The sequence below is a fragment of the Diadema antillarum genome, unplaced genomic scaffold (genome assembly GCF_040938485.1).
Source record: "Diadema antillarum isolate AM-2024a unplaced genomic scaffold, OU_Dant_1.0 scf00000063, whole genome shotgun sequence".
In the NCBI taxonomy this organism is placed as follows: Eukaryota; Metazoa; Echinodermata; class Echinoidea; order Diadematoida; family Diadematidae; genus Diadema; species Diadema antillarum.
In genome coordinates this window covers 2,786,487-2,808,899 of record NW_027270952.1, presented here as the reverse complement: position 1 = coordinate 2,808,899, position 22,413 = coordinate 2,786,487, and the positions used below count along the sequence as shown (strand labels likewise).

General features: G+C 39.3%; 1 protein-coding gene across 1 annotated transcript; it reads left to right on the top strand.

Annotated features, from left to right (window-relative positions):
- The first annotated feature begins 842 nt into the window (after positions 1 to 842).
- On the top strand, positions 843 to 19,603 carry LOC139716294 (adhesion G-protein coupled receptor G7-like). Its single transcript, XM_071627858.1, has 13 exons — positions 843 to 874; positions 4,383 to 4,505; positions 5,024 to 5,281; positions 5,776 to 5,882; positions 7,489 to 7,726; positions 9,265 to 9,378; positions 11,972 to 12,093; positions 12,570 to 12,725; positions 14,337 to 14,522; positions 15,143 to 15,547; positions 16,624 to 16,764; positions 18,732 to 18,855; positions 19,466 to 19,603. Exons 4-12 carry the CDS (start codon positions 5,781 to 5,783, stop codon positions 18,786 to 18,788), a joined length of 1,521 nt encoding a protein of 506 aa, XP_071483959.1. The 5' UTR covers positions 843 to 874; positions 4,383 to 4,505; positions 5,024 to 5,281; positions 5,776 to 5,780; the 3' UTR covers positions 18,789 to 18,855; positions 19,466 to 19,603.
- Positions 19,604 to 22,413: the final 2,810 nt, after the last annotated feature.

Sequence of the window (22,413 nt, the reverse complement as noted above, 5' to 3'; positions counted from 1 at the left end):
TTTTTACCACGTAATCATTTACCTCTGCCATTTTTACCTCTGCCATTTTTACCCCTGCCATTTTTACCTCTGCCATTTTTACCCCTGCCATTTTTACCCCTGAGATTTTTACCTCTGCCATTTTTACCCCTGCCATTTTTACCTCTGCCATTTTTACCCCTGCCATTTTTACCCCTGCCATTTTTACCTCTGCCATTTTTACCTCTGCCATTTTTACCCCTGCCATTTTTACCTCTGCCATTTTTACCCCTGCCATTTTTACCTCTGCCATTTTTACCCCTGCCATTTTTACCTCTGCCATTTTTACCTCTGCCATTTTTACCTCTGCCATTTCTACCTCTGCCATTTTTACCTCTGCCATTTTTACCTGGCACCGCATGATAGAGGAGGCATACCAGCGACATTTCTAGTTTGTTTTGATTTTGTTTGGACCAACATCTTAACCACGCTCTGCTTGAAGATGACGATCTTTTCTATTTTCATCTAACTAAAACACAATGTAGTCTGCAATTTACTCATTGATATAATTTTTTCACTTTCTAGCTATAACACGCGAATAACGTGAGCATGGTTTTGAGACGTGTCATCCTATCTTAATGAAGTTATTCATTGTTTTTGCCTTGTATTATGTGGAATTTTCGATAACATTTGCTACTATATTAACATATTTCAAAGCTAACTTAATGTGTGCGGAATCAACAGGTAAAGCCGATATGATATGTAGAAAAGATTTCCTTCCATTTTGATCGTTATTTTTCAGACTTTGATGAATGCATGTCGGAACCCTGTCTCAACGGTGGGAGCTGTGAGAATCTCCACAACAATTTCTTCTGCAACTGTTCTCGGGGCTGGTCCGGAGAACGATGCCAAACAGGTATTTCAGCTTGAATGAAAACACTTACGAAAAAATCCGCAATGAATAAAGAACAAGAATTCGATGATCCCACAGAAAACAAACGATCCTAACTTGTGCTGATTTGTATTTTGACCATCTTTTCATGTACTATAACGCAAACGAAATTAGATTATATTCTGAGTAGCCTTGTTTGAACATTGATGCCTTTAATATCAAATTTTCACACAAATCTGACAAGAATGTGACCTAAGAAGGGATCAACTTTAGAATCGAGGTAATGTATCGATTTCATACACTTGAATTAATCGTCTACATGTTTCTGTTATCAATAGTCGGCAAGTAAAGATTGCACTCATGCTGTGGATAAAGAAGTATTCAAGCTAAATGAATCAATATTCAGGTAGATATGTAGAGGAAAATGGTGGGGCGTTTTTTGTTCTTATGTTCTGATAGCGTCGACACAGTAACACTTAAATGTTATCACCTATTCTTCCTTTGTTCCTGGTGAAAAAAATAAAATCTGTTATGGCTTAGTGAATAGAACTTCACGAGATCTTGATAGAACTTTCCGAGACCTTAATCGTGACTTCCTCGATTAGAGTACACTGGCAGCGGCACAATTAAACGTCCTTATAAGACCAGGCGTCCACTAGGGCGCGGACAAGACCCGGACAAGACCCGGAATGCAAATTTGGTATTCCGCACTCCTTCGGCAACCTGTCTGCACGTTCCTGAACGTGTCCGCTCACTGTCCTAAACATGTCCGGGCGTTTCCGCACCTTCGGGAGAGAGAAAAATTTCCGCGTCCAAATTTTGATCGAGACCAAAATTTGGACGAGGAAATGAACTTCCTGACACCTTCGGCGACTTGTCCTGACGATGTCCTGAGGATGTCCCGCTTGTCCGGAACCATTCCACTCCTTCCGCACACGCTCCGGAAAGAATCCCGCGGTGTGGGGAAGCTTCGCGAATGAAGGCGGAAGACACCAGGAATGTTTTAGGACATCGCGGAGCCGATGCGGATCTATATATGCAAGTGTCCGGAACCGATGCGGAAATTTTGTGATCCAGACACGAAAGTGTCGACACTTTCCACGAGCGTCATTTCAATGAAACGCAAAAAGAGCAAGAAGGGAGGCGACGCCCCCATGCAAATATCCCCATCACAAGCACACCTTTCGTCTAGTGATGAAGAACAGGTAAATCTAAGGAGTTCCCGGTCCCAGAAGGCAAAGAAGAAGGTAATAGAGACTGCGCCAATAGCAACCAGAAAGAAGTGAAATCAGCCCCCCTAACCTCCTAGTAAATTTATGTCGATTTGATCTTTTCAGAAATTATTTTTCATCTGAGTGACTTTCATGGTTCCCATTACTTACGATGGTACATTTTCCTTTATGTTGTTTTCTTATTTTATTTGCAAACAAACTAGGTTGTCCCATGTGACAGCCCAGCTGAAAAATCACAAAAGTAGGTGGAAATACACTCAGAAAAAAATAATAGAATTTTTGGCTAAATGTTAATGTATCATATAAACATGAACAAGTTGTTATTCATACGTAAATGCTCTCTAATAATACAATATATTAGAACAAAAGACAAATTCATCACAATAAAAAGCATGAATTCAATTGCAAAAATATACCTGTGGTCTCATTACAATGTTATATCTTTGAAGCCCAAAATAACTATGAAAGCTAAAGATAATGGAGGAAAATGAAGAATTTTCTGTCAAATCAAAAATTCAAGTGAAATGAGAGAAAAAGCAATAAATTATGAACTCGAAAAAGTGTTTAATTTCTTTCTTTCTTTCTTTCTTTTTTGCTGAGTGTTTATATTTAAGTACACTCTAAGCATCACAAATCATTTCAGAAATATTCTTTACCTGAATGATTTTCGTAGCTGCTATTACCTATAACAATTTTATCTTGTCTTTTTTTTAGTTGCAAATAAACTCGATTGTCCAATTTGACAGCCCAGCCGAACCCCCCCCCTCCAAAAAAAAAAAAAGAAAATTAAAGTAGGTTACAAATATTTCCCCATTTTTACACTTCATTGACAATAGGCTAGTAAGCTCTCAGTATGAAAAAAAAAACCTCTCGGACTTGAATCATTGCAAAATGTTCACAAGTGATCAAAATAAGAGAGAGTTAGAGATGCACAAGGGTAAAAATGAGAGAAAGAAAAACAAATTTAATGATTAGGATCGTTTTGGCATGCTCTGCAGAAGTATCAGACAAAACATGTGTATATACTTCACGATGGATAAAGCACTGGTCTAAAAAAAGGGAATAAATAAATAAATAAATAAATAAATATATATATATATATATATATATATATATATATTTATATATGTATATATGTGGTTCAAAAAGTTTGCGAATATCATCCATGTGACTGTAGGCAGAGAAAAGATTGTTCTCCCAGATGAGACAAATAAAAAAAAAAAATAGTCGTCAGCCGACATGCAGACAATCCTATTGGCTTCGACTTTAGGTGGTCACATTTGTAAAATAATATTGACCAATCATATGAATATAATATCAGCAGCTACTGCGGAATCACAACAAGGAGCATCAATGACGGCTAGCAGTCAAATGAGGAAAAGTCAAAGTCAGCGCCAAATTTATACCTTTCCATTTTCCTGGTATTGTCCGCAGTTTGTCCGCATGCCTAACTTATGTTGTCCGGAAGGCATCCTGATTGTCCGCGTTCATTCCTGGTGTAATCCTAGATGTTTCCGTGCTGCCCGGCTACGATTAGCATATTCCGAGGTATTTCGCGCTCTTCCGGAGTGACTCCTAGGAATGTCCGCAGTCAGTCCGCGGACATTCCTAGGACTGTCCCAGGACAAGCCGATTCACACACTTATTCCGCGTCTGACGCGGACACGATGCCGAAATGACAGAATTTACTTCCGCAACCCTTCCTGGGCTTGTCCGCGCCCAAGTGGACGTCCGCCCGAAAGGGCATGTCATACTCGTTGCCCACCCATTCGGAGGGGATTTAAAGCCGTCAGTATCGTAGTTGCGTATTTCAAAGAATTCACTCTCTTGCCTTGTATCCACGTGAAATAGATAAAGACTCAAACTCAAACTTTGTGTAATTATAACGTAACATATCTTTAGACCAAACATCAATTGACTACCAGGGGGGCATTTCATGAAATGTTTTGTCCGACAAATTTCCTCTCAGCCGACCAGGGGGGTGTTTCATAAAGCTGTTCTTAAAGTTACGAACGACAAAAGAACGACTGGTGATCAGTTCTAATGTGCTATATTTATCAGAATTTCAATAATTCAGCACAAGAACTTGATCACCAGTCGTTCTGTAGTCGTTCGTAACTTTAAGAACAGCTTTGTGAAACCTCCCAGATGCGGGTCAGAAGCTTATGACAGTTTGTAAGAAAAATATCTGATAAAACGCTTCATGAAAGTTCTTGAAAGGAAATACATTGTACACCAGCTAGCCACTGGGTTGCACCCCTTTTTATGTAGTTGCACATCTCCTTTGTCTCCCACTTCAGTGACTGGATTCTGCGCCTCCAACCCTTGCGCGAATGGTGCCACCTGCCTGCCATCCACCGACGAATGTATTTGCACCGGGTCGTTTGCTGGTGGAACGTGCACCATTCCAGTGGCCCGAGATGGTAAATCCCGACAATAGATTATACTACATTATGTAGCAATGATGATCATGTCATCTCAGGGTAGCCTCTTCAGTACACGACTGTGCTTGCAGAAATTCTTGTCAGTATCATTACCATAGCATTGCCAAGTATCCGTTCGTACACCGGGGTCCAAGAGGAGAATTTGAGTAAAATAGTCTTGCTAGAAGATGTACGCACAAGATAGGCTGAGAAAGTTCCTTATAAGTTACCGATCGATCTTCAATTTAAATGCTGAGATGGAGCAATCTACACATTGCTCTTGTGTCCTTGTTGTGAGGATTATAGTCCTTATCGAGACATTTTGTAAACACAGTTGTGATGCAATATTCAATGCACAATGCAGCTCTCCCCATCATCCTGCCCTGAAGAGAGAGGAGAGAGACAGAAGTGTAATGACTTCAAATGGAAACCTTTACAACAGCATAAGATAGATACGTTCATTGGCTACCTTGTACAGATCTCGATATGATATTCCGTCAAATCTGGTTGCATTACAGGAATCCCAAAGGTCACAAAGCACCCTATTTCCACTCCGGTCGACGACGTACATGTGCGAGTTGAGCTTCAGTGTTCTTTCGAAGGCGTTGTCCGCTTCCACTGGCAGAAGGGCTCGCTGGAGCTTCCAGATACAGCCGACAGAGAATCGTTAGTGATTGAGCACGTAGCGCCGCAAGACCAGGGTTACTATCGATGCGTTGGCACAACTGCAGACGGGCAACGAGTCGAATCTGACCAAGCCCTTGTCAGGATAACTGGTAAAGGAAAAAAAACTCATCTCAATGCAATATTATAACCATTTTAATCATGTTTCAAAGTCAATAGTCCCTGTATGCCCCAAATGTGAACAAAATGTAAACAAGTGAGAGGGAAAAAGGAATTGAATTGAATAAAAAAATTCTCCACACGTCCACTGCATTCGATGTGATTGAAACAAATGCAAAAAATACAAACGCGTAAACCCAGTAACTACCAAGTCTTTTTTTTTTACAAATCTTATCATGTGATTTCAGTAGCGCTTTCCAATTAGTAATACCATTGGGATGACATATTAGTCGTAGTTTAAGGATATAAGAAGCTTTACAATATTGTTGGAATAATATGTAAATGAATGAGTGATCGAGATTAGACCTTAACTAGTCACATCATGGAGGCTGCTTGTAACAAGCACACTGGCTTCCTTTATTACATATTTCAATACCTGCATGGTATCATATCCTTGATTCATTTCACATTTTTATCATCTTCACAGGCCTGATGACGTTTCCCATCACAATGAAACTCCTACGTATGTTTACGCCATCTCTCGTTGACCCGGAATCGGAAGATTATAAAAACATTGTTAGGAATCTCACGAGCGTAAGTGCAACTCACTTATTGATTTGACTTGGGAGATGACAGGTATTTTTACCACCTTCCTAAATTGACGAACCCATCAAACTTTTCAAACTTGAAGTACACCGTACTAGTAACTCAGTTGTCGTCGAGGACATGTACAATATAGGCATTATAATGATAATATTGTGAATAATGATAATGATAACAATAGTAGTATTAAAAACAGTGATGATTTTAGTAGTAATAATTATATGTTAATGGGATGGTATATTATTGGTTGAGACGAGGATTGAGCTTGTAACTTTTTGTGAGATACCAGGAAACCACTTATGAAATGTAACAGAACATACAATTCTAAAAGGAATTTAAGAGAAAGTTTATTTGATGAAAATCGGTTTTGAAATGGCTGAGATATCAAAAACAGAGTAAAACAAAGCGATCCTAATAAAAGGTGGGTCCCATCTTTGGTTAGGATCTCTTTGTTCTGAACATCTCAGCCATTTCAAAACCAATTTTCATCAAATAAACTTTGAATTCCTCTTAGAATTGCATGATCTTTCATATTTGATAAAAGGTTTCTCATTATCTCACGAAAAATTTGGAAACGTAAAGCCCCATCTCAACCAAAAATATACCATTAATAAAGTTAATGATAGGTGAGACTTTTGCTTTGTCTAATCATATGCTTATACAAAGATATGAAATTTAAGATCCTTAATTTGAGATCCCAATTGTAGTTTTCAAAGTTGAGATATATGTTTGTAGGTTGTTTATTGCTAAAATGTGGTCCAGCATATCATGTGCAAAGAATTGATTCCCCCAAGACTGATACTTTGGGAACAATAATCCAACCAGTATTTGATGACCTATATTTATGAACACAGTACAATCAAACATATTGTGAAGTGATGCCATTATTGCCTTTTGTGTCAATTTCCCGTCCTTGGTTTTCAAAAATATCACTATTCAATAAAAATACGTGAAACATCAAAATTCCATACTGGTTTACGTTCATGTTCAAATTTGAGATGAAATTCTGCAACTCTGAACATAAAAGTCAGGGTGATAGTGGAGTACTGCAATAACTATTTTTGATTCATATTATTCTATTCATTAATCTATTTTATTTGATATCAAATGAATGACACATTATCAAGTACTATCAAGCCTACACTTTTTATGTGCCTTGAGTTGAGCTATAGAGAAAATGTATAACATTAGGAAATGAAAAATGACACTGACAGAATAAGATTCCATGAGATGACGCAAATAATGTCAAGGCCACGTCATCAAACGTCTCTCTATCTCTCCCTATCTTAATCTCTTTCTTTCTTTCTTTCTTTCTTCCTCTTCATGCCCAAAGAGCAATATTCATATTTACATACCGACGTTCAATACATAATATGTATTGTCATGACATTCTCGATATTCGTGCGACTGTCGAACTCTGCGCTAATCTGTTGGCTTGCTTTTAATTGCATTCGCGAAATGTGAATTATGCTGTTTTATATTATTAATCCTGTCCGTGTCGGGTTTGTCAGGCAACGAACGATCGGGAAAGAACATATCCCATTGAAACGGATATCAAATAGTGATAATAATGCTTCGTCTGCTAATTACTCCATAGAATACCGTAAAGAGTGAACTGGAGCGAAAATTGGACATTGGGAGCACAGTGTTTCTCCATGTCAATAGACTGCACCGGCATATTCATAGCGTCACTGTGAATATGACCGTCTACATTGGAAACAGCTCCCTCTTGTCGCCGACCAACGTCAGTATGGCGATACACAACTGGCTGAGAGAAATGGCAAACTACACTTTGCTGGAGATAAATGTGACGTCCATCAACGTAAGAAGCACCGGTGAGTACCGTGGCAGACAAGATGCAGTAAGGCCATGATAGGTATCCATAGAAATGGGTATAATGGACCAAAACGCATTTCCAAGAATCCTCAGTGAATTTTAGAACGTTCCCGATAAGTTGACATTAGGAATTCCGTCTCTATGTCAGTTTCGTAAGGTCAAATTGCTTCCTAAATTTAAATTATGAATGCCCCTCTTCTTTACCATTTTCCTTATCTCTGGAATATGCAGAGAGATAATGTCATCATCATTCTAAGTTTTCATGGTTGTAGCTTCTATTTGTAGAAAGAGTATACAAATCAGCCATCTAATCAGAGTTCGAACTACTCTGGCTATTTCATTTATTCATGAATTTTACAGTGTCTTATGTATAATTTTAACTCATTTTCGTCTTTTCCTTGAGAATGCAGTGTCAATGTTTACCAAACTTCGAAGTTATCATACAGAGGGTGATGGAATTACAGTCGTACAAATGAGTACTGTGACACCCTGGAGCACCCCTATAGGCAATCTTTAAAAGATGGTGAGGGAACAGATTTTAGGGCAAAATCTTATAAAGCTGTTATATATTCATCTTCATCTTGAAATTACATCTTTTTACCAGAATCCACAAATGGTATTGCTATAGGGAGATGGAATTAATGTGTGTACAAAAGGCCATCACGAACCCCATGGATACCCCCTCCCTATACCCGCCCCAAAGCCCTACTGTTATTGACAAACCTTTAAAAACATCTTCTCTAGGTATCTTACCCGAGCAAGTGGCTCAATTAGACTTTGGACTTTGTCCAAACTTAGCTGAATCAAAAGTAGGGAGGAGTTATAGTTTGTACCAATTATAATGGTGCCTCCAGGGGCCCCTAGGCAATCACCAATGAAAATTAGAAGGATGTTGCCCAAGAGGCCAGCAGCAATCCCCGAATCTCAGAATCTTTTAAATACATAGTTTGCCTCAGGTGGAGTGCCATAAAGGCAAAGTGCTGATGCTCAGGTGAGCGCTGGACCCGCGGGGCTCTTGTTTCATTTTTTCCCCCATTTGTTCAAACACAGACATGTGAAATGAAACTGTAAATGTTAGTTGTGCAGGGTCGTTGTGATTATTAAACAAAACTCAACATGACTAATTCCAGCTGTTATCACAACGACGCGTAAACATGACTATCAGCGCAACATATTTAAAGTGAATTCGTGTTCCTTGAATTTGATTTGACTTGCTTTCGAAGTGTCCGTTATATTGTGACTCTCCTGTAAACCGCAAAATTATCATAACTTATCGTGTCGTGACTGATAGTCACATGATAGTGATATTAGTGATGATACTATAAGAATGATAATGACAACTGGAAGAAGGATGACACAAAAGATTGATTATTAACAAGTAAGACAGGGCGTGTGCAATGGCGGAGGAATCTGCGTAAACATCTTAGCCTTGAGAAGGCAAGGAAAGTAGAGACCAAAGACATAAAAGAGGTAAAACTTGACCGATATAGTGATCAGTATATTGTAAAGTCAAAATATTATATGTGTACTTCAACAGAGGTTTGCTTACAGACATCTTGGCGCTCCTCGTACGGCACGGTGGTGTTTCCAGTCGGACCTATTCACTCAAGGACCACCTCGTCCGGAAAATGTCCCTGGTATACCATCAACGGTCAGTTAGGTCTTTAGAACTTTTTTCCCCATTTATCTAGCTTGATTTTCATTTTGTAAGTTACTTTTTTGGGGGTGGGGGTTAGGTATAGCAAAGAACTTACCCATTTAGCAACTGCACGATTTGACTGCTATTTCATCTTCATTACATGACTCGATGATTATAATTTCTAATAGTAATATTTTTAGCATTATTATATTCACGATTATTATTATTATTATTATTATTATTATTGCTATTTATCATTATTGTTATTATCATTTCTATTATCATTATTATTGTCGTTATCATTATCATTATCGTTTTTACCGGCCAATTTCGCACCTCTTCCAATCCAATTCCTTATTGCTGCTTTCAATTTAGCAAAATTGAGCCTAGATGACATGTTCGGTATTTCAGTAACTGTTTTATGATCTCTTCATTCAAATTTATTTTGGAGCATTTGAATTACCTCTAACCTCATTTTAATTAACACCTTCTCAACTGAAATTCATAAGACAAGTACCGTTTCACTATTCGTTCATTCAATTTAGAATGATATAGTCACATGATCACGTATATGCTGCGCTCGTTCATTCAAATTCATTTTTGGGCATCCAATTTAACATGTTCTGCAATCAATTTAGCAGACATGTTTAGGCTTTGGTTCTTTCTTTATTTTCATACATTATAGTTATTGTTTCGTAAGCATCATAACATTTCATATTTTCGTATTCATTTTAGAAATTTGGGCAACCGGCTTTTTTTTTTCTTTCAATGTGCTTATTGAGTCTCCCAGTCCAAAGATTGTGCATGTGGCCACAGTTTATTTGTTCCGAGTGTGTCCGAGTGTGTCGGCCAGTTCTAGGAAGTCAAGGTTATGATCCTCAAATGTTTCTATAATTCTTTCTCTGTCTTCTTGAGATATACGTCTGTATCAAACTTGTGCTGTCATGATTGTAAGAAGGTGAAGTTAATTTGTAGTACTGGTACATGTAGGCCTATATGACATGTATGAAAGAAAAGGGGCAACACTGAACAACCAACGCGAGGTATGCAGTGTCAACAATATGATACTTTTGCTAGCAGCTTGTGGATGAAACAAAAAGTCGCTCAGAAATACACGTTTGAATTTTTTCACTTTTTCAAAATAAAAAAGAGAAGAAACAACATGACGTAAATTTGAATGAATATGTTTGGAATTTGACTGCCCATTCGCGAAATTGAATGACTCAAATACCCTTTTCGGTGAGTGATGACGAATTTGAATGAACGTAGAGTACCAGCTCATTTAAATACCTTTCTTTACGAATTCGAAAGCCACATATGCAAATTTTATTGATCGAAATGCTAAATTGAACGCACAAGTTGCAATTTTGAAAGAAAGAGGGTTTTTGCTAAATTGAATGAACCTATCAAATGGACTGATAAGAGTGCGAAATTGGCCGGGAAAACCTATATTTGCAACTGATTGACAAATTTCCGTACATCGACGTAAATAAGCACTGTACTGAATTGTTCAGTGTTTTAGTAGTAGCCACGATAAAAAAATCATGGGCGTACATACTCGAGCAGGATGCGAACCTACGACCTCCTGATCTCCGGATACTGATCAATTCAGTGCTTATTTACGCCGATGTGCGGCAATTCGTCAATCAGTTGCAATTAAAACATCTCAAGGGAAGAATTTCATGAATTTGAAAACCTTATATCATTGTTGTTATTATCATTATCATAATTACTCGAAAATGGAAAGTCGTGCTGCTCATCTGTTTCATGGTGCATCATAAATACAAGCAGTCACTGTATATTGATACGATTCTTGAGGGAAACTTTTGTGAGATTTACTCCTAAATCAGAGGAAATTGTTATAAATACCAAGTATAACAGTACATTGCAACCATCTCTTCATCGACTGACAGGGGTGCTCTTTCCACCTCCCTGGGAATATCGCTTCAGTAACATTTCTCTATCGTGTGTTGTTGCAAATTTAATTCTGCTTAATTGCCAAATCGTAGGATTTTTTCTTTATGACCTTATAGAACGAGCATTGTCCTCGTCCCTCTTTTCGTTTTCTTACAAGCAGAGAAGGAAAGTATGCATGATTTTACATTCTACTTACACTGCAACGACTAGTGAGTGGTTTTTTTTTTCTATCTTGCACGGCAGTAAAAATGATAATGATATGATTATATTTACCAAAGGTAGCCTCTTCTAGGCCAGCGATGATTTCCCACAGACGGTCGCTTTCACCGTTACGCCAATTTTACCCTTTTTTACAAACAGGAAAATATTGGCTCTTAATCATTGAAACATCTTGCCGCGAATCAAAACGTTAGGCACAATCGAAGTCCAGAGCTTTCAGTTCATTTTATGAAACATTGATGAGTAACTTAGCGTAAGCATGAACTTTCCAGCAAAGTTGGTATATTTCTATTATCTTTTCTTTTTGTAAGCCGTGTTTAATCCAACATGCACTTGATAATAAAGATGGGACTATACAGAACGAGAATGCAGAACCTTATCCACGGTACCACATTGATCCTTCATCAGCTACTGTCGGTTTTAAACTGTTTACGCTAATTGATTTTCTCAAACAATGATTGTCCTACAGCGGAACAGCCTATTGCTCGTGCTCTGTGCCATGGTGACTACATATCTGCCTGCCTGTGGCAACCGGAGGACAACTGCGGGAAAAACATTACAGCAGACGAACAGATCAAGTACTTAGAACAGGCATGTATTACACGAAGAAGAGGATGTGTGCTTATATTTTCTTGACGACTCGTCAGCAACGACATCATATCTGACCGACACCCATTTTTCCCCGAACTAAGAGATACATTCCTTCAGTAAATGGAAACATTTGAGTTGATTTGGTTTGATTTATTCACACTACGCATATACATACATACACAAATATGTAAATAGTTTGTAGGCCTTACTACGTAGAATATGTCTACATTTTCGCGTGGATCTTCATAAGCTTTTCAAAACTTGACTGGGACGTCCAGTAGATATATCTTATACAATATGTACAGAGACATTATACACGAAATATATTTCTTTCCGTTGCCTAAAATGTTGTCATAAAATGACACTTCAGGTAGAAATATACATAATATGTATGTATGTATGTATGTATGTATGTATGTATGTATGTATGTATGTGTTTGTCGATCGTATCTCAACGTGTAAACTTCCTTACCAAGTCGCTTGAGGATCACTCGCTGGAAGAAAACCCCCAGGCTGTGCTGTCACAGGTTGCATCGATCACCGAGGAGTCTGCCGAGATCTCGTCGGCCGGTGTGCAGGCCGTCAGCGGCATTCTGAAGGAAGCTGCCTATCTGGAGACAACGTCTACGCAGGTGCGCTCTGGCTCTTCCCAATGTATTCTGTAATGTATACTCAAAGTCTGACCTTATCACCAGTTCAAGCTTTATCGTACTTATTTTTCTCCTCCTCCCACTACTGCTGCTCATACAACCACCACTGTTAGTTGCAGTAGTAGCAAGAGCGTTGCAGATACAGGTAGTAGTAGCCATTTTTATGCCTCCGCAACGAAGTGGCCGGAGGCATTATGTTTTCGGGTCGTCCGTCCGTCCGTACGTACGTCCGTCCGTCCGTCCGTACGTACGTCCGTCCGTCCGTCCGTACGTCCGTCCCGTTTTGTTTTTGTCGATATCTCAAGAACCGTGTGGTGGTTTTACATCAAAGTTGGTATGAGGGTATATCCTGGGGGGATAATACTTTGTTTGGATTTTAGGGTCACGGGGTCAAAGGTCAAAGGTCAAAGGTCACAGGTTATTTTGTGAAAAAAGGTTGAAAATTCATGTTTTTCTCCATATCTCGCAAATGGTTCAAGGTATCTTCATGGAACTTAGTATATATGCTTGTTCCAATGGGCAGTGATTATCTAGGGAAGTTGGGGGTCATGGTTCAAAGGTCAGGGGGTCAAAGGTCAAGGTCAACTCCTCAAAATATCACTACTTTCCTTATATTTATGCAATGCCTGAAGGTTTTTTTTTTTTAGCTTGATGTATGCATGTATTACCTGATATACATTCTGTGGGAAGTTTCTTGCCAAAAGGTCAAAGGTCAAAAGGTCAAAGGTCAAGTGAAAGTGTTGAATTGCACTTTTTCCTCCATATCTCAAAAGTAACTCTAGGTATCATCATGAAACTTACATATTTATGCATGTTCAACCTAACAGTGATTCTCTTTGGAACTGTGAGGTCAAAGGTCAAAGGCCAGGTTTAGATAATGCTATTTTCCCATTTGATACTGAAATTATACTTTTTCTCAATACCTTGAAAATTACTCAATGCATTAACTTATAAAAGGGTCAAAAGTCAAGTGAAAATCATCAGTTCCCCAAATACATGTACCTGCACTCTGACATTTTAATCATTCATCCAATTGAACCTAGTTCTAGGAAAGTGAAGATTCAGCACATTTGTGGCAAACCTGTCATTTTAATATTTTGCCAATTGTGTGAAACTGTCATCACACATTGTCAAGACATTGTACTATACACCTATTAGGAGAACCATGCATTATGGCGGAGGCATATCAGTCGCCGTAGCGATATATCTAGTTCTTTATCATCTTAGAACTATAATTCTTACTATTTTAAGTACAGCTGTATTACTGATGATGATGATGATGATGATGATAACTATGATAATGATAATGATGATTATCATTGCCATTTTCACTATTTTCATCGCTGTCATTACCATTATTAAGAATTCCGAACATTATTTCCATTACATTCCTCTTTGGTACGTTTTTTTTTTCTATGCAAAGATAAGACTTGTGAATTGCGAATACCTATGATATATTAAAGTTTCTTTCAAAGCTCTGCTTAGACAATCCATAGCAAACAAGAAATGCATCTGACATATTGACAGTATTCTCTCCTGTATTTTGAATAAACTCTTGAATTGGCCCTGATGTCATTGACTTGTACCATCCAGAGTGCCGGAGAAGTTGTGTCCATACTTAACAATCTAGCAGACGTCGATGACGATGCGCTTGAAGAAGCTCAAGAGTCGGATAACGCCCCCAACGTTGCAACTCAATCGCTGGAGTCAGTGCTTTTAAACTTGAATGTGTCAGCCAATGAAACTTTTCAAAACGTTGAGCCCAACATTGCTGTCCAGGCAAGTATTAAAAGACAAACACCACAAAATTCACTTTTGTAGTGTCGACGAGTCACCAATCAAGCTTTTTTTTCTCTCTCCCCTCAGCTTCCCTTCTTCATAACATTCCTCTGTTTTTATTCACCTTTTGCTAATTCTGCTTCTTTCTCTCTTTTTTTTTTTACATTTCCCCTCGGCCCTTTATTCCCTTTCTCTTTTGTTTCCTTATGCATTTTGCTATTCTCAGGTCGAGGATAAAACCACCTCTTTTTTCTTATGGTAGTACCAATCCTGTGCGCTCTGTGTAGGAGCAATTGTTAGCAGATATTGCTTGTCCCTTTCACATTTCTTCTTTCAGGCAGTTGGGTCCTATGGAGACATTTTGTCAAGTTCTGTCACTGATTTTGTAAAGCTCATCACAAGCATTCATTAGTCTCGCTCCTCTTAGATGGAGCTTGCATGCTGATCTCTGCCTCACAAAGTGATCCTAGAGAAAAGGCAAAAATGAGAGAAGACCCCGCCCGCCCCCCCCCCAAAAAAAAAACAAATATGAATCTAGCACATACAGCAGGGAGGCAAACTCCACGAAATCCGGCTTTTTCCAGCATCGATGAAAATGCAAACGATGTCCTCTATTGCAGGTACTAAGCCTCTCTTCGCCAAAGGCAAAGACTGGTTTGGTCTTCGGCTCATTTGGGGATGTCTCTGCCGCACTCACTGAGAGCAACGTGAAGCAGCTCGCCATCGATGAATTCGAGGAGACACCGATGGACGTAGTACAAGTAGCCGCCATCGTCATTCCACCCGAGGTCCTCGGTCACGGCAAGGATGGGAACATCGCCCTCACCGTCTATCACGACGATTCCCTTTTCGTACAGCGTGAGAACACATCAGAACCGTTCGTCGTCCCCTCCAATAGGGGTGACACTGGGCAAAAGTTTTTCCGCCAGATCAACACCAACGTCATTGCTGCCAGCTTCGGGGAACAGGCGGGTACATCACGCAGCTTGGATACTCCTGTGACAATAGTCCTGACTCACAAGAAGGTACATCGCCAATTGTCATGGGATGTGAACGTAGGAAGACTTGTCCGTGCAAATTGTGGCAATTTCGCCATTCTGGAGAGGAAATCAAACATGTCGTTATTAACAAGCAAAAACAAACTTAACGCATACAAGCAAAACAATCGTCTGACATAGTAGTTGTCTACACAAGTGTAAGTCTGTGTAAATGTGATATTTGAATTAATAGGCCTACTTAGTAATCGGTGGCAAAATGTGCAATTCAACTGCATATTAAAGTAGCATAAAAACACAGAGTGACATAAGGCTTCATATGTGTTGATAGAAGTTACTAGTAGCAACTATATAGGCATATTATTCAAATTAGATGAAGTGATGATGCCATGATCTCACAAGTCTCCAAAATAACCTATCAACAAAGTTTGCTTGATTAACATTTTTGAATGAAGAGCCGGAACTCACGCTCGTGAAAGATCTCACTTTATTCATTCATCGCTTAGATCAGGGTGCGTGACCTGTGGTCTGCCTGATGACGTCCAACTGGACCCCATAGAAAACCAGCTGGTGTAGCTGAATATTGGCTATCCAGCCATCTTGTCAAATGGAAAATGACACAAACAAACAAACAAACAAACAAACAAACAAACAAACAAACAAACAAATAATCATTTGGGAGTTATTTGCTGTATCATCGACCGTAATCATGATTTGCGATATTTTTTTTCAAAGAAATCATTTGGAGAATTGAGATGAGACAACATCAACAACTTATGCAATATGTATTCTAAGTTGCGATCAAAATAGCTGTTCCGTCAAATGTTTCCATCCTAACCTATCCGACACGGATGTGGATCCAAACTAGAGGTCACAAAACCATTCTTACAACCTGACTTGAGAGAGATCCGTGATGCGTCACAGGATACTAGCCTTAAAACGCAAGAAGTTAAGATGGCATTATTTGAAATGTGAAATGCTATATGCTGCACAGCAGTCAAATACCGAGTAATTCACCTGCTCCATTTATGTTAAGTGCAGATGAATGTGGCAACGACTATTCCTTGCGTTTTTGTTTGTTTTGTTTCTTTTTGTTCTGATTATAGAATGCAAGCAACCCTCGCTGTGTCTTCTGGAACTACACGGATAATTCCTGGTCCACTGCCGGCTGTACCCTGAAAAACACCAGTTCGGAAGCACGCTCTGAATGCGAGTGCAACCACCTGACAAATTTCGCAGTCCTAATGGTAAGCTCACTGTGCAACTAAAGTCACACGAACAAAATTATAGATGTCTCATCAAAATCGAAAGTAAGGTAAAGTTGGCATCTCGTTTGCTTGGAGACTTGGAGGCGATTTGGTGGCGACTCGAATCTAGCTCATCGCGGAGTGGTCGCAGAGATGTCTCCGCGAGGCTAGTTTGGTCTTCGGGGGTTGCGAGAGAATTGAATATGTTCGAGACTTTTACCAGTCTCCAGTTGGTCGCAGAGACGTCTCCTCGACGTTCCGAGATCACTCCTTAGTTGCGGCGAAGTTGCGGAGACTAATTTTGTCCTTGACGTCTCCGAGACGTCTCCGTGACTTTGCGGAGATCCATTGGCGACCTACCGAAGACGTCGCGGAGACATCTCCGCGACTGAGAAGACGTCTTGGATACGTCGCGGCGACATCTCCGCGACTTCCAGGCGAATTTAGCTGTCACCTTGTTTGGAGACTTCTCAGGCGAGGCCATGGAGTCGCCTTCTTGGTGAGAGCGCAAGCCATGTTTTGGTCTTTAGAGTCGCAGGAGTCTCGGCAGTTGCGCCTAAGTCTCTTTCTGTGAGATAGTCCTGGAATTGTTACGGGTCACTTTTTTGTTGTTGAAGGAGAGGGTTGTATCAACGACAACCTCACGTCCAGATTAGACTGTTAGATAAAGCGACAATGTCAAGGCCTCACAAGTCTTTCATTGACCTACACACAATCTTCACTTCCCACCTTTGACAAATCTTATCCTTCTCATCTTTCTTTTCTTTTGTTGTTGTTGTTGTTTTACTGTTATGACGTGACAATGATGACATATAGCCGTAGCGACTAAAATATTTACCAAAAATATAATGTTTGATATATTTTTGCGTACAAACCTACAGAAGAGTGGTGAGTTAATGACATCTTTTGCCTCACTTGATTATAATGATGTAACTGCGATCAATATGATTATTCAGTGGAAATTTTTGCGGTTCCATTAGATCCCCTGTTAAATGTTTGATTTTGATGAAACTTCTACCATTCTGCCTATATCTGACCTTCTACTTACTGTGCAAAAGTCACTATGAAATGGAGTGAAATCATGAGTCAGAGAGTTATCTTAAAGACAAAGTCAGCGACTCCCTTTGATCTCCTGGTTTTTATAAAGGGCAATGCCTGACCTATAGATACTGAGATTTCGCTCCTTAAAGGACAAGTCCACCTTCATATACATAAGGATTGAGAAAACGCAGCAATATTAGTAGAACACATCAGTGAAAGTTTGAGGAAAATTGGACAATCCGTTCAAAAGTTACGAATATTTTAAGTATATGCGCAGTCACTGCTGGAAGAGAAGACTACTGCAGTGTATGATGTCACATGCGTACAACTATATAAGGAAAATAAAAAGAGAATTTCACAAAACTTTACTTTTTGAATAAAGTGCACATTTCTTCGATTTGCTACTGACGTATGTTAAGGGTAATATTATTCCCCCTGCCTTCTGAAAGAGAGAGGTCGAGTGTTCTTTTGTTATGCGAGAAAAATGGAAATATGTTGAATTTTCTTTATTCTTTCTTTATATCGTTGTACTCATGTGACATCACAAGCTATAGTAGTCTTTTCATCCTGCCGTAACTGAGCAGAAACTTCGAAAATTCATAACTTTTTAACGGATTGTCCGATTTTGCTCAAACTCTCACTGATGTGTTATACTAATATTGCTGCATTCACTCAAGCCACATGTCTATGAAGGTGAACTTGTCCTTTAAGGAGGACTACCAGGTCCCAAGGCACTGCTTTACTAGCAGTCGTGGTAGTGGCTTTTGAAAGCTGTTGTATGTTGTATGTGTCAGGTTCCGTTTGTTTGTTTTTCTTCAAATCTTGACATATGCATACCATACCTCAAATGAATTTACTTAGACGCACATACACAATGAGCATACAACTATTTCTACATTAATTTCGTCAATATTACACTGCCTTAGGATATACATGCCGGAAGTTGGGTGGCACGACAGTGGACAAAGTGTACGAGATCCTGACCTACGTCGGCTGCGCTTTCTCCATCTTTGGTCTTATGGTCACCTTGGCGACGTATCTAAGCAACAGGTAAATGTCAACTTTCGTCCGTTTAATTTTCTGTGTCCTCTATTCTCAGTCATGTATAAGCAGAATTACATTATGTTGCCAACAGGTTGCTATTCCCTACGATATCGACCGACTGATCATGATTTCTTGTGAACTTCAAATCACCATTGTGTTTTTAAGCATAATGTACCAGCTGACACTGGCATCTCAACAGTGATTATACCACACTTAACAATTAAGGGATGCTAATCTTATGCGTGTACACCCTAAATATGAATAGCCTATCTCATAGGCTAGAATCAGCTGAATACATTGCATCGGCCACTTGGTCGACTAACTTGCGCACACTCTTTCCGTCAAGGTTACCACACTGATTAGATGCTTTATTTGACACATTTTAATTAAAGATCCGCGGAATGTCCTCCATGTTGACCTGAGAATGCAGGGTATTTTGTGTGTGTGCATGTTTTGGAATGTGTTTCCTGAATCAGCACCCTATGTATACGTAGTACGAGTCTTATCTTCCCTTGTTTTATGAAAACAAATTAAAATACAAAATCGCTTTCCCTGTCCATCACAGAAGTGATGATCAGTTTGTCATGCATGAAGTTTTGTGCGTTCCATTCTCCAGGAAGCTCCGACAATCACAGCCTAATCGCATCCTCATGTGTCTTTGTGGGACTCTGCTGAGTCTCTACGTTTTGTTCATCATCATGAGCCTGGTGGACGGACATCTGAAGACGAAAGCCGGTGTCTGCGGCTTGGTAGCGGGCCTGGTGCACTTTTCTATGCTGTCCGCTGTTGCATGGATGGGCGTTGAGGGGGTCAACATGTTTTATCTGCTCGTCCGTGTCGTGAACTCGTACATCCCGCATTTCATGCTCAAGGCAGGAGTCGTCGCATGGGGTGAGCATTTTATGAGACAATGTTCGGTTAATCACAACAAAAGTATAAGACAATACTGTTATACACAAACAATGTGAAACGGGAATCACTATTATCATTAAAAAAGTTCAAAACAAATGCATGAATAATGTCGATCTGGTTTTACAGGGGGTTACACTTACCTAATAATGGCATACGAAATAACTGATAAGCTTCCCGCTTATAATAAAGATAATGCTGATGATGCTGCTGCTGCTGCTACTGATAATAATAATAATAATATAATAATAATAATAATAATAATAATAATAATGATAATGATAATGATAATGATAATGATATAATAGTAGTAGTAGTAATAATAGTAATAACAATAACAATAATGATAATGATGATGATGATAATAATAATAATAATAATAATAATAATAATAATAATATTAAAGTTGCTTCACATGACCCTAGCATCACGTCATAGGATACATTCGGCTTTTTCGCGAAGTTTTTCCTTGTCGTCGTGATGCAGACCGTGTTCCAAATAATACAATACATTCTACTATAACGGAACTTGTCGCAAGTTGACACTCTTGTTGCCCCAATGTATATCTGCGGGTTTCACTATCAAGTACCATGAAGAAAAAGCTCTTCACTAGCAAGTTGCTGATGTGAACCCTTCCTTTTCTTCGACCAGTGGGTGTCTTAAAAAAAAACAAGAACAAAGATATTATAATGACGTCAGATTTAATCTAATTATCAGATTTTCATAAAGAGACATAATCTGTCCTGTGTCATCTTAAAGAATGCACATACCACTGTGACTGCGACATAAACTTCAGTTTTAAGATACAACAAACATCTGTCCCTAATAACTCGTAATACTCTGATGTGTGTCAGGCTGTTTAGTTCATATCTGTGTCCTTTCGTTTACACTGTTTTCCTTTTCTCTTCGCATAAGTATGTACATCAACAGAATTGCAGACAGAGCAAAGGATCCGCAAAATAAATACCAGTGAAAGCACATTCATTGCTAGGTGACCAACGATAGAGCCCAAAGAAGTCTCACAATAATATGTCATGATCAAAAGGAAGAACATAAATTCTCATTGTGATATTACTTCTTTCTTATGACAGGTGTTCCGGCGCTCATCGTAATTCTCACAGGAGCTATCGCTAAAAAGAACTACATCTCGAAGCATTTGTAAGTATATCTCACCTTAATGTGTGCCTCCTTTTCACTTCTTTAGTCAGTATACATGTGAAGATGCTCGCATCTTGTATGCTTGTTGAAGCTGAATATTTCCCTTTGAGTGTGGAAAATGTGCTCGTATTTTTAACTCAAAAGGCTGATATTCTGTTTTTTTTTTAGTTATTGATGTTTATATCAATGAAAGTATATAACACTTCTCAGAAACATAGCATAACTTTCAGACTTTTGCGATCAGAACATAAGAGTGCCATTGAATTTAATTCGTTGTAAAACCTTTACGCTTTGGGCAAAACTTTACTCTACAGAGGAGAAAGTTCTACAAGTTGTAACGAAGTATCGAATTTTGTGTCAGCTGTTTCCTGGGCAGATGGTCGATGGTGAGCGGTCTCATGGTCCCTATGGGGATCATCCTCCTCGTCAACATGGTAATCTTTGTCATGGTCATCTACCGACTGACTCGGACGAACATCGCAACGCGAGCGTGCTCCCGCGGCAAGGAAGACGGTTATCGCGACGTCTTACGCCGCTGCCAAAACGCTGTCAGCATTTTCCTCCTCCTCGGACTCACCTGGGTTTTGGTTATTTCACCCTCATCAGGGACGACAACCTCGTGATCCACGTCCTCTTCGTCATCCTCAACTCTCTGCAGGGGTTCTTCATCTTCGTTCTCTACTGTCTGCGACAGCAGCACTTTCGCGATCGTATGGGACGGCATCGCGAATCGCTGCGACGGCAATTCCCGCGTCTGGTTCGTCGAATGAACCTTTCCGTACCATGCCTCTCTTCCGCCCGAAAGTCTTACGACGTGGTCTCTACCCATTCACAGTCCGCTGTCAACACGCAGTCCACCATCCCGTCGGGACATATGACTCAAAAGAGCAATACGCGATGACGGAAAAGGGAAATACGTACTGTATTTGAGACGACACAATACATGCAGCAGTACTCCAGCAACCTGCCTAGTAGGTCTTGTTGGACTCGAAGTTTAAACTGAAGTTCGTTCAAAATGAGGATATTGAGGCATTGAAAGATTACTTGAAATGCTTTATATCAAAAGTTAAGAATCTTTGATCTTTCTAATCTATCATGAAGATGGTAAAGTTGTTTGAACGCTGTAATTCATCGCCAGGCCATGATGCCGCGGTCTTCGCAGCCTTCATAAGCGGTTCATGCAATGATGATTGTGTGCACAAACCTTTCAATCAAATTTTGTTATCTTAAAATGTGAAATAGACGCATTGAGCGCTTTCGTAGCTTGAAATGTTTTAGAAAAGAAGAGTGATAATTATCTTGCAGATCGATTCGAATCTTGCGTGGACTGGTAGGTAATGACCTTTAGCACATTAATATCTTAACATAAAAGTTGATTCAGTGCATTTAGAGGGCAGTCACAACTGACAAAAGATTTCGTTTGAAATCACACTTCAGAAACACGTTTCAGCTTAGAGTGATAGAGGGTTCAGAAGCTGAAATGACATTTCAATTAAT

What these genes read in the sequence shown, in the direction of transcription:
- LOC139716294 (XM_071627858.1), top strand. Translation starts at nt 5,781, where the DNA reads ATGACGTTTCCCATCACAATGAAACTCCTACGTATGTTTACGCCATCT. An exon ending in TTGTTAGGAATCTCACGAGC is followed by an intron (nt 5,883 to 7,488) that starts GTAAGTGCAACT and finishes ATTACTCCATAG; the next exon opens with AATACCGTAAAGAGTGAACT. An exon ending in CAAATTTCGCAGTCCTAATG is followed by an intron (nt 16,765 to 18,731) that starts GTAAGCTCACTG and finishes ACACTGCCTTAG; the next exon opens with GATATACATGCCGGAAGTTG.